This window comes from Betta splendens, chromosome 3, assembly GCF_900634795.4.
Source record: "Betta splendens chromosome 3, fBetSpl5.4, whole genome shotgun sequence".
Taxonomy (NCBI): Eukaryota; Metazoa; Chordata; class Actinopteri; order Anabantiformes; family Osphronemidae; genus Betta; species Betta splendens.
In genome coordinates, this window is record NC_040883.2 from 6,779,956 (window position 1) to 6,792,200 (window position 12,245).

The following is a 12,245-nucleotide window of genomic DNA, read 5'->3' on the forward strand; positions in this document are numbered from 1 at the left end:
AACACATCCCTGTTTCCTACTCTACTGCTTGCATAACAGCAGTAGTTTACTGGGCATTTTGTGACATTTGTCGCCTCTGAACCTATTGTCCGCCATTGCATTTAGAGGAAACAGCTCTCGTGTTCAGGTCTAGAAAACTGTCTGCAGTTCAGTTTAAGCAATGTTACGCATCAATCACGTGTGTATGGTGTATTTTTTATTTTTGTCATGTAGAAGTGTAGAATGCGACAGATTGTTGCAGGACACATGAGAAAACACAGTGTCAACGTAAAGTCAACACAGACGAGCAAGAATCAATTAATACTTACCTTTAAAAATGTCCAAAAGTAGTAACTGTTTGCATTTAAGCAATGGGACTGCACCTTTGGACTTTTGTTTTCAGTTGAACTGACTAACACCCTGACCCCAGTGCTTACATACAATGAGAGTGGGTTTAGACAAAATGTAGACAAATGAAATCATAGTGACAGCATGATGGCTCCTCTTGCCTTTTCAGTGGGTTTTTAGGGTGATGGTTGCCATTGGGTTTATCTGGGTCCAGGCATGCAGTGGTGATGGGTAAGCTGAAGGTAGGGAGCTTTAAGTGCAGTTTGTCTTTAGTGTGTCCTCCATAAAGAACAAAAACCCAGAAGCGATTGCCTGTGTTTTGAAATTACAGTATATCCTACAGTATAATAACTAGTGGGATTAGTAACTAACACACTTACTCGTACAGATATTATCTGTGTCTATAGTCTGAATTGTGCTTGACTGCCTACAAATATGCTAAACTGTAACTTTGCCCTCGTGATATGACAGATTTTTTATTCCCGCAGAGGCTTTTTTTATTACATCAAACTCTTGTGCGTATTAATTCTTATAATTCAAAAGAGTCTCGAATGTATGGTAATTATAGAAGTTTTTTTTTTTCTTTCAACGCTACCCTGAAAGACACTGTTTGCGTTGATGGCTGATGAGTATTTGTTTAGGTAGCTTGAATGTTGACAACCGTCACACATGCAGCCGTGGAGATGGAGAATTGGCTTGCTTTCAGGGGCCTTGACAACCTTTGCCCTCCCAGCTCTTGTTTCAGGCCCCGTAATTGCCACTGACCAATGGGCTCCTGGTTGAAACTAGACCCTAGGCTGCAGCTATTAACGTTCCCCTCCAAAACAGATCTTGTTTTGATTCCTGATGCTTTTATAGGTTTTGTCTTTAGGAGACATTCCTGTTTGGCACATACCGTGCACCCCTCTCTGCCCCTATTTTCCTTCCTTCCCTTCTTGTGGGGCCATTACCCCCCCCCCCCCCCCCCCCTTCACTACCTGCACTCACAAACATAGCCTTCGCACATGTGTGTGCGCGCTCTAGGTCCACTGACCAGCCCACCTTCCCCTGGCCCCTCCTGACAGCCAGTTACACTCCATGAACTTGGCCACCCGTCACAGCTGCGTTAAGATTGAAGGATGGGGGGCCCTTGTATCCAGCTGGGTCGGAAGACAGGAGTGGGGGCAGGGCAGGCCCAGATGCAGATGGTTTAGGTCAAATGGAGATGTTTGAGGATGAAGGGGGAGGGGGACAAAGAACCTCAGGGGCACGATAACTCTAGAGGTTACTTTTCCAACCCCTGGAATAATGTGTTATAGTTGTATATTGTATCCTGTTTGTTTAGATTGCAGGATGTCATGGTAACTATCTTTGTGTTTCTGGTACTGTGTGAACTCACTGACCTAGAGTCAGTGTTTATCTGATGGCATTTTTGCTGATAAAACATAACTAAGGTCAACATACATAAATACTACATACTGAAATCTTTATATTAGTAGAATAGTAAACAGCCACATGTTGCTCCTCTTTCTCTTTCCATATTTCTTAATTGAAAAAAATATATATGTATATAATATCCTATCACAGAGACTCAGACATATTATTGTTTACATATTTGTAACTACTTGCTGTTTTTTTTGTTTTTTATTACTGTTTTGTCTCCTTTGTCATAGAATGGAACTGCCGGCTGGGCAGATGATGCTGACAGTAGCAGAGGAAGAGGAGAAGCCTCCAGAGACTTTGCCAAGGTGAGATTTCAGTTATGAAGAATCTTAAAGTAGAAGCCTTTGCACCAGGCCGCTAATTCAATTATTAATTACATTCTTACAAAAGTTTAAAAACTTGTAAATTATTAATAGTTTCAGACTTTGTAGCCACTGATGCATGTCTGGCAGGCATAAACCAGACATGCATCAATTCAATTGTATGCCAAATGCATTCAAATATACAATATGTTTTGGCCAAGAACATCTAGCCAACACCTGCCCACGAGACTCTGGTAGAATCATATGATATTATTTACACACACCCTACAAGTCTGAGTTTTGGCCAATGTGTGAGTGAACATGAAGGGAGACAGAACTGACAGAACTCCCCTGTGGACACATGCTGCAGACCAGGCGGACAGTAAGGCAGCCCATGAACTTGAACTTGCTGGAGGTTATAAACCTGTTTTTTTTCTTTCAGTTGTATGAGCTGGATAATGACCCCAAAAGGAAAGAGTTTTTGGATGATCTCTTCACCTTCATGCAGAAGAGAGGTAAGCATATTCTCCAGTACCAAGTTATGTAAACCTATAACCCACCATTACTAACATTCTCCATATCATGCTTTGACTAATGCAAGGTCCAGCAGCTTTGATATTACATTTAATAGTGGTATTAGGTTCTTGAAAGGTTCTTTGATACATTTTAGAGTTCAGTTTATATTATTTATATGGATTCCCCCCTATCCTTTTTGTAATTACAAGCTATTTAGCGTATCAAGCATCCTGTGAAAAGCATTTAGTTTATAATGGGCACAGATGTGAGATGGGGGGGTACCAAACACCTTCCACTTCTCCGGTTGCTATTTTTTACAAGGCATCTGGAATTTCACTATAGTTGATTAGTGTTCTGCAGCACACATGGTTTAGTTAAAAATGGTTAGGATAAGAATAAAGATACTAATATAACATTTATGTTCTCGTCGTCTGTGGTCTTTCAAAGATGTTGGTAAATGTGTCATGTGTACAATGTCACTGATCAACTCAAAAACATGGTGCAACTCTCACTGGCTAAGAAATCCCTTACTAATTCCCTTCCCCAGAGTAAAGGCCTTAAGGGGTCAGCAGGTGAGGTCTGCTTCCTTTAATCCTGTGGTCCTGCACTATCAGAGCCAAGAGGATCTGGAAGTGACCTAACGTATTTAGTTTGCCAACAGCCGGGGAGGCTCAGCTGACTGTGTGCTGCTCTGACACTGACCCCTCCTTACTTACACGGGCGGCTAATGCACTTAGGCTTTTATCATACAAATCTGTTGCCAAGCAAGTTGTGTGGCTTGAGCTACTCTTTCCAAGGTGAATCACTAAGTTGTTACAGCGATGCATACTTTACATTATGTTTTGGCGGGCCCTGATGTGTGACAGTCGCCTGCAAGTGTGCGTGCGGTTGATACCTGGTTGTATTTTCTCAGAGACTATGATGGGTTAAACAGTGTTCGTGTGAAGGTCATGCATAGTGTCTTTTGTCAGCCTGTGACAGATGATGTACACGTTGTGTACATTTGTGTACTTAGCTTTGTGCGCATCATTGTGCATGTGTACTTTTACTCCAGTTGTGAGCTCACAAGAGCGGGAGCTTCCGAGTGTCTGGTCGTAGCATCCAAAGGCCTTGTTTGGAGAGTGATGAATTAAGCAGAGTCTAAGAGAGGGAGGGACAGGATCTGTCAGGGCCCTGTTAGCATCTCTTTGCAGTGGCCAGTGCTGGGAGTGATGGGCTGACCCTTTACTCACACTGGTCAGATGAAGAAATCCATCATGACTAAAAGGCCACTGGACAGCCGGTAATTAGCTCATTGTGCTGTGCCAGCCACTACAATTTCACTTGTTTAAGGCATGGAAAAATAGGTTTAATTTAATACATCTAACGTAACATTTATTTTTAGATCAGGTGAAACCTCATTAGAAACTAATACGCATTAGGTTGTAGCTAGGATAAATTTCCTGCCCTAAAACATGAACTGAGTTTAAGAATTTGAATTAGTAAGAGCACTGTTGTCATTTACATTATGCTTAACCTGTGGGGCTGAATTACATTTGTAGAGTGAATTACAGTGCAGCTGGAATCAACTTGCATGGGTCAAGTTACTGTATCGTCGTCAGTACAAGTGACCAGCAGCAAGGAAGTGCAAGGGTCAGTGCCTGACAACAGTTGTAACAAATATTACTGTGTCCCCAGAGTGCTCATCTATAATAGACACGACTAAGACAAAGGACAGGTGTATGGTAAGTAATGCAATCAACAGTGGTCTGTATTCTGCTGCTGTCATTTAAGACAAGTAAATTGCTCCAGAAAAAAAGAATATTAAACTGACCAGCAACATGAGTGTGTGGCATGTGAAATGTACATGCAGGATTTGACAGGAATGTCACTGCTAATGTCAGGGAGTTGATGCTACCGGACAGGAGGGTAAAATATTATTTCAGTAGATTCTTCACTCCTCCCCTAAGACAGGAGACACTTGGCTGACCTCTGCTGTCTTAATCACAGGGAACAAATTGCTTGGTTGTATTCTCTTTTTTTCGCTTTTAGTGCCAAGGGTCTATGAGATAAAGAGCAAGTCTACCTAAGCTCTCTGTGATGGTACCCTCTAATTATTGACCAATTACTCCTTGCTCTACTTCACTGCATAGCTACAAAAGTAGAACATTGCACTGCTTTTGTTGAATGAACGATTAGACTTTGTTTCCCCCAGTGTCATTATGTTGGCTATAAAAAGGGGCCTAAAACCTGCTGATACGATAAAATGCCAGTGACTGGGATTACAAATGCAAGCCTTACAAATATTACCTGATATTGTGAAAGTCTTTAGGCAAATGGTGCAGTGTTTTGCCACCTCATAGTGGGGCCTCCAGGCCTTGAGAGGAAAGCAACAGCAGAAGGAAAACTTACAAGGGATTCCCATTTCCTGCCTCTGTGCTCAAAAACAGACGTGCGTGTGTGTGTGTGTGTGTGTGCGCGCGCGGGCGTCGTTAATGGTTGAGGAATTTTAGCAGCTGTCCTAAATCCTGTTTGTGTAAAGGGGCCCATTCATGGGTTGTGCATCACAGACATGGCAGAGGATACACAAACATACGCTCTTTACCCTCACCTCCTTAACTCTTATGGCTACTTGTCTGTCATATAAGACCTTTTTAAGGTCATTGTAATATTTCTCCCCTGCATCATTGGGCCTTTCATCACCAGCCTTTATACAACTTGTTTGTAATTTTAGATGAGGAGCTAAGCCTTTTTTCAGTTGGATATGTAAATTTAATGTAAATGTCCTGCTCACGTTTGAAGAGTGAGTGTGTTGGATATTTGTGTCTATTGCCTCATTAGTGCTGTTCAACACTCGCATTAGTAGAGGTAAAAACAAATACAATGTTTCAGTTTCTTGTTGTGATACTATTCTTTTTTTTTTTTTGATGATAAAGTTACCAATTTTTGTATGATACATTGCAATGTATCCCAATATAAATAACTGGATGTCATGTATGACTATTGTATTTTCACATCATTGACAAAACAAAGCTGCATCCTCCAGCCCACAGGTTTGGTTGTATAACCCCCACTGGGAATCCAAAGAAATGCTTCGACACTGGCTTGATGCTATTAACCACCTCAAAGGTTTAAATTAGGTTGTTTGGTGACTGTTTTGGCTTGACACCCAGACACTTTTCATTTGGGATGAAGGGGTTTGGGGCAGGAGGTGGGCTTGTGAAGAGGTAATTGATGGTGGAGCAGTAAGTGTAGTTGTGGGAGCTCCGGGTGTGAGATAAACTTTAAAATTTAAGAGTGATGCAGCCAACTGCCTGTCAGCGCTGTCCACTTGAGATGATTAATGGCCAGAGGCTGTGATGGACAGAGAGCAAGGGAGAGAGAGGCTCCTGTTCAGTGAAATTACCAGTGGGGATTGGGGGGGAGTAGTAGGGGGTAAAGACAAGTGTTTTAGCTCCTTCTGCTTGGGCCAGAAAACCTCACACGTTGTGGTCAGGAAAGGATAGATTTTTAATGGGAATGGTGGGTCCAGCCTAAGAGGAACCACATGGTGTCACAGCATTAGTTATTTTAGTGAAAACAAAATCCCTGTATAGGCTTGTCTGTGCTCCTCGGTTATAGTGGTTTTAATGAGGCCTTTTTGTTGTCTGACTGCTTCTTCTAGTGCTATAATTAAATTTAGTCTTCTGTTAGCCCTTCAATGCTTATAGTTTTCAGTTTGTTAGGGCAAGATGAAAAGGTAAAGCACGCACGCAAAAACGATTTGCATAAAAAACAATTTAGGATCTGCCAGTTTTTCCACATTAAGAAAACCAAGAAGTGTTTTTTTTTTTACTGCTTTTATGGTGTGGGAAAAGTGGCCTCCCAGCAGGACATGAGAGGAAGTTCTCTAACTGTAACCCTGAGACCAAGATCTCTGTCCACACCAATTACACCATGAATGGGCTCTAGGGGATCCATGTATGCATTATATTACTCCCCCGACCAACCTCACACCAGCCCTCTTAACAGGCGGGCCCTCTGTACAAACACCGCACTACAATAGGAACATTCTCTGACTCTTTGATATGGCCCCATTTTTCTTTAGTTAACACCCCACAGCTTCTGGAAAGTGGCAGCACCTGGCTGGTGGAACAGCAGTAACACTGCATATTGTGAGCATACTTGTCCATTTTATGAAGTGTTGGATAGCGAGTAAAATTATTTGCATGCGAGTTTGACCTTTTGACCTGTTACATTGGCAAACCATTACTTTATCGAACTACTTGCCATATTTCTATAACCTGACTCATAACAAATGCATCAGGTAGGTTTTACATTTACATAGGATGAATACGTAAATACATTTTGTCCTCTTGCTTTTCTTTCAGTTGTGTTCCCGTCCTCCTTCTCCCCCTGCACCCACCCTACTCTCCTCCCCCCTCTATTTATTGTGCTACAGTTACAACCACTGAAACTTGATAAGGCCGTGGGGGATAGGGGTGGAGGTCTGTGCCATGGCTTTCTTGGTGAGACCAAGGAGAGGAGGGGTTGGATTAAGGGGCCTCCTGTCCTACATGGGATGATTAATGATCTCCAAATAAGTGGGGGCCAACCTTTTTGATAGGGCAGTGCTGATAGACAGAAGACAAGGGAGTGACCGTCGCGTGTCTGCATGTGTGAAAAGGGAGGAAAAAAAAGAGGATAAAGGATGAAAAGGGCAGACATGGAAACCACAGTAGGAGACAAGGGCAGGCGGGTGCCAGAGTGACTGAAGGGAGGCTAAGGGAGATGTTGGCCAGCATGTGCAGTAACAAGGCCACGCTCTTTCATTTCCCTTTGAAAACACTTTGTCATTGGGCTGAAGCAGACTGAGCTGACCAGCCAGCCGGAAAGATTATCGGCAAACATACTGTAAGAAAACTCTTGTTGGTAGAAGAGGGGCCCCTACAGTCAGGAAAGGGTGGGAACCCAAATGATACACAGAATCTAACCACTGCTTTCTAATCATTGCCCCAAGTCTGACTCTCTGTTCTTATTGGACACTTTTCCCCTCAGCATCTAAAATCTAAGATGCTGTGGTTGCCATATTGATATATTTGAGGGCTGAGATAATCTTTCGTTTGGTAAACTCCACCCGTCTGGTGGCAAATTACAGCTTAGGTTTTGGGGAGTGAACAAAAAAGGACCTTTTAACACAACAGGGAGTGGTTTTTTTTCTTATACATTTCTTCATCGGTTATCTTGGGGTTCTTTATTTTAAAGTACAATTTAAACTATTTAAGTAATTTTATTATCACGATTTAGTTTTGCTTTTTAGCTTTTCTTTGTGTCTTCCCTCTGCTCTCCTTTTATCTCAAGTGCCCGTCTGCACCACTTCCTTTTATTTTCTCTCTCATTTAGCTGTCTCAAAGTCCACCATTGCCATCGACTTGTTCATCTTTAATCTCGACCATACTGTACTGGGATTTGAATCTCTAAGCTGCAGAGCTGGGAGACTCTTAATCACCATGCCTGTACGTAACTGAGCAGGGACAAGGACAAGTGCAGGCCTCAGAAAGATTTGTGCTTCGCAGAGAGGTCGCCTCGGAGGGTAAAAATAAAACTGGCTGCTCAGCTCATCCGTGCATCGGCAAATTCTGAGCAAAACAAATCGGGCGATCGGATCCATTTACTGGAAAAGATCATCCAAGAGGAGAATGACACTTCAAGACACAATCAGGGTGCATCAGATGTAATTAGCTTTAAGCATTAGCTGTTGAGGGTATTGGAATTTCAAAGATGAAATGTGGCTAAAGGCATTCAAGCCCACAAACAAATGCTCTGATAATAGGCTAACATTTATTATTAATGGCTGTGGTACTGCTTAATTGTACCTCATTTTACAGCGGTATTTGTGTAGTTTCACCAACCCCACTGAACTAAATCACAATATTCAGTTTGAATAGTTTGGAAATTATTTGAAATTACAAAATACAACGTAATTTTCACTGATATGAGGGTATAATGTTGTTGAATATGCTTATATTTGATTGACTGGGTGTTTATTTTTACACGTTATAGATATTTAAAGTTTTCTTCTACTCTGGCAGCAGTTACATGAAACTCTCGTGTGGACAACAAATTTCCTAAACTCTTGCTATCTCTGCATATCTATGTCTTGCTTCTCCATCTGCGTCCTGTGTGTGCTCTTAAAGTAATGTTTCCTGTCTTCCACACCCCTCTGATGGATGGTATGAAATATATTACAGCCCCCACAGGAGCCCTACACCAGTACAATAGCCCTGAGCTCACTTCCACAACCGCTCTGCACCGGTGTTGCATGAGACGCAGAAACTGAGAACTGAGAGCAAAGGGGCACAAAGAACTGCAAGATGCGTGATTTAAGACAAGGGATGTGACATACATCGACACTATCACTTCTTTGCTGTGGTTTGTTTTCCAGGAAGCCTGTTAGATAATGGAAATGGTCAGTTGAGAATTAATGGGATGTTATTGTTCATGTATCTAAATCGTCACCCACCAGGCGTGACTTAGACTTTGCATTGTGCTGATCTATAGGTTTCATTTCTGTGCGTGTGAGCTTTGCAACCTATGTGGGAATTACTTCTCTTTTTTTCAAAGAATTAATATTATTATGGTATATGACTTCTGCTGTTGGCCTCATTTTTAAGTCCCCTTGCATTAGGGACATCAGTGAAATCCCAGAAAGGGAAATGTATATCCCACTGTCATAGATTCCAAAAGCTAAAAGTAATTAGCATTGATCTGCCTTAAAATTATCTGGATGAGTGCACAACCACCCACAATCTCCTCCTCAGCTCATGTATATCCCTCTTTATAGCAGCTGATGTCTCCACTATAGATCAATGTGCTGGGCCCCAAATGGGCCTGTTGGCTGATGGCTTTATCTGTCAATCTGGGTGCCCATTGATTGTGTTATAAAGGCCACTAGAAGGGAGAGGGAGGCCCCTCAATGCTGCACCTGGCAGTGAAGACATCTCTGTCACCTACTTACCCTTTAAACATGCAGTACCCAGTTTGACCAGGAGGCTGAGAATACATGGCAACAAATGATCTAACTTGTTTAGACGGTTAGCTTACTATTTAAGTTTTATTTCCTCAGCTTCTCTCCTCTTTTAACCCCCTTCGTTTTTATTCATTCTAAGAATTGCAGGAGCTTTTTTTGTACAGCTACACATTACAATTACTTCATCACTAACCTCTGAAGCTTAATCATATAGACTGGATGCCCCCCCCCTCCCCCCCCCCCCCTTCCATTATGTCCGTAACATACCATTGTCATGTTGCTATGACACATGCATTCTTTAGATTCCTGCAAAGATCAGAGATGGCTTTTTACAAGGCCAAGCTATCAGGTTACTTTTCTCATTTCATCCTCCAGTCAGATGTAAATATAGAGCAGATAATCCATCATCCACTATATTTGACCACACACAAACTATTATATTGTCTCAGAATGTTTTTGAGGCTAAGGTTCACAAGGGTCATAGCTCTTTTTAGTTATGTGTTCACACCCTGCTGCTTAAATACAAAAATGTATGTTCGTAGTACATGTTAAAATAGATTTTATTGTATACCAGTTTTCTACTAGCTCATTCTATAGCGAACATTGTGAACACACGATTTCAGTGACCTTTTCCTGTTTCCTGTGTGTTCAAGTGCTCCATGTCAACAATGGCTTTTACCTCACCCTCTCCGAACAGCTACACTCTGTAAATCTATTTGCTGTCATTCACTGTTTGCACTTGTTCTTTATCTTGGTTATGAATTAAAATATATCAAGCCCAATCACAACTTAGTTGTTCAATGATGTATGATCAAGATAATGTATATAAGTAGCCTTTATATGTTTATATTGGAATATGTATTGTATGTATGTAATGTATGTATTACATTCAGCAGAGTAAGTTTAAGAAACTCATTCACCAGACTGTGCAATAAGGGTGGAGAAGTGTTCACACAGTAAATACATACGCATTCATGAGCAGTGAAACCTGTTAGTGGTCTCTGTAGTTTCATTGTGACTTCCAGCTGCAGCGCTGAAGACAGTTATTTAAAAAAAAAAAATTTAAGCCTTGCAGCTGGTTTCTGCAGTGCAGTATATTTTATTATCTGATGCTTAATCCTAGAATAAATGCAGAGTATCCTGGCCTTGCAATAACACACTCAACTGCATGCAAATTCACCAGCCACCTGCACCATTTACCTGACCAACTTGTGTTAACGCACAACAGACTTGATGGTCGGTTTCCCTCAAATAAGACTGCTGGGTGGAGTAACTTGACCAGCTTTGTGACAAGCAAAGGCTGCCTGAGGCGCCACTGGCTTGATGCATTAATACACATTCAGTGTAGGCACGTAAATCAGAAATCTGAGCGGTCTGTTTTTACTTGTATGAAGTCCATGGGAAGAAGAATGCAGAAGATCTTCTTTCTCTTTAATCATCCAATCAGACTATTTGTAAAATACCCATCCAGGCCCAGTATATTTGCTGTCTGATAGACAACTCTTAGATCAGTTCTAATTTTTTCCCTACTCTGAGCTGCTCGAATGACCCGTTGTCCCGAACCACTTTGTAAAATATGACACTATAACTATCTTTCTATCTTTTCATCCATCTCTGTCGGCTCTGTATCAGCTCGTGTTGATTGGGGTCTAGTCAGTTGATCTGCTGAGTCTCTGGGGATCAAGGGGACTTGGGTTACAGTTGGAGAGGCCATCTCACTTTTCGCGCCATCCAACCTTTTCAATCCCCCTCCCCCTCTATTTTGCCAGGTGACCCATCTTCATGACCCATGGAACCGGAGTCATGTTTCTCTCTCTATCTTTCTGCTCTTTTCTGTAATTCAGTTCAGAGGTGCGTCACTGCTGAGACGGTCAAACTCTGAATACAGGGTGAAATGATGAACTCTGCTTCGTTGTCAGTGGAGTGATTCATGTCTGTATCGCTTTTGATAAACCTACTATTGTTTCGGTCACTTCATCATGTGAGCAGGACCCAATGACGTTTTCTGACCTATCCTTTGCCTAACTAACTGAACTGCCTTAAATATAGAATACAGCAAAGGGCCACTGCCTAGTTGAGCGCTCTAATATAAATAAATATTTTTTTACTGTTTTATAGGTTAATGTCTACAGAGGTAGACATAAGGATCTGGTTAGATTTGACCCACTTAAAATAACAACCTGAAAAATGTCTGCCATGTGTCTGTATTCAAACACAGGTAGCCCTCCAAAACAGAGGAGTTTAATATTAAGGCATTAACCTGGACTTTTGCTATCTAATCAATAAAGCGATTAGGTCCTTCTATGTGAAATGTAACAATTTAAAGCTGATTTGTCATTGTACAGTTATTTTATCGCTGTATTGCAGATAAGGGCCACAGAGTAGTTTACTTTGTTTTTATTTCTAGTTGAAGGTAAAGATAGGCAGATGTAAGTCGTTAAGCTTACCTTCCTTCATTTGTTTCTTTTATTGCCTTTTTTTATTGTTTGTCAGTTCATTTGATTTGCATTTCATTAATATAGCATGACTCAGTGTTATGGAGCTCAATGTCTGACAAATACACTTTATTGGGTGGCCGTTCCTCCCTCTCTGTCTCCCTGTGCGTACCAGCTGTGCTTTTAGCTTCATGCTTAGAATAGCAATGTATCTATAGTGTAACATTACATTTAATGTCCCTCACGAGGAGGGAA

At 41.5% G+C, this 12,245-nt stretch overlaps 1 protein-coding gene across 4 annotated transcripts in view; it reads left to right on the forward strand.

Annotated features, from left to right (window-relative positions):
• Positions 1-12,245, forward strand: part of LOC114852506 (AT-rich interactive domain-containing protein 3B-like) — a 40,530-nt gene that overhangs the window by 16,302 nt on the left and 11,983 nt on the right. For all 4 annotated transcript variants that reach the window (XM_055507285.1, XM_029144966.3, XM_029144965.3 and 1 more), the window contains exons 3-4: positions 1,980-2,054; positions 2,494-2,566. In XM_055507285.1, the coding sequence (XP_055363260.1) occupies positions 1,980-2,054; positions 2,494-2,566 (148 nt within the window). The remainder of the gene's footprint in view (positions 1-1,979; positions 2,055-2,493; positions 2,567-12,245) is intronic.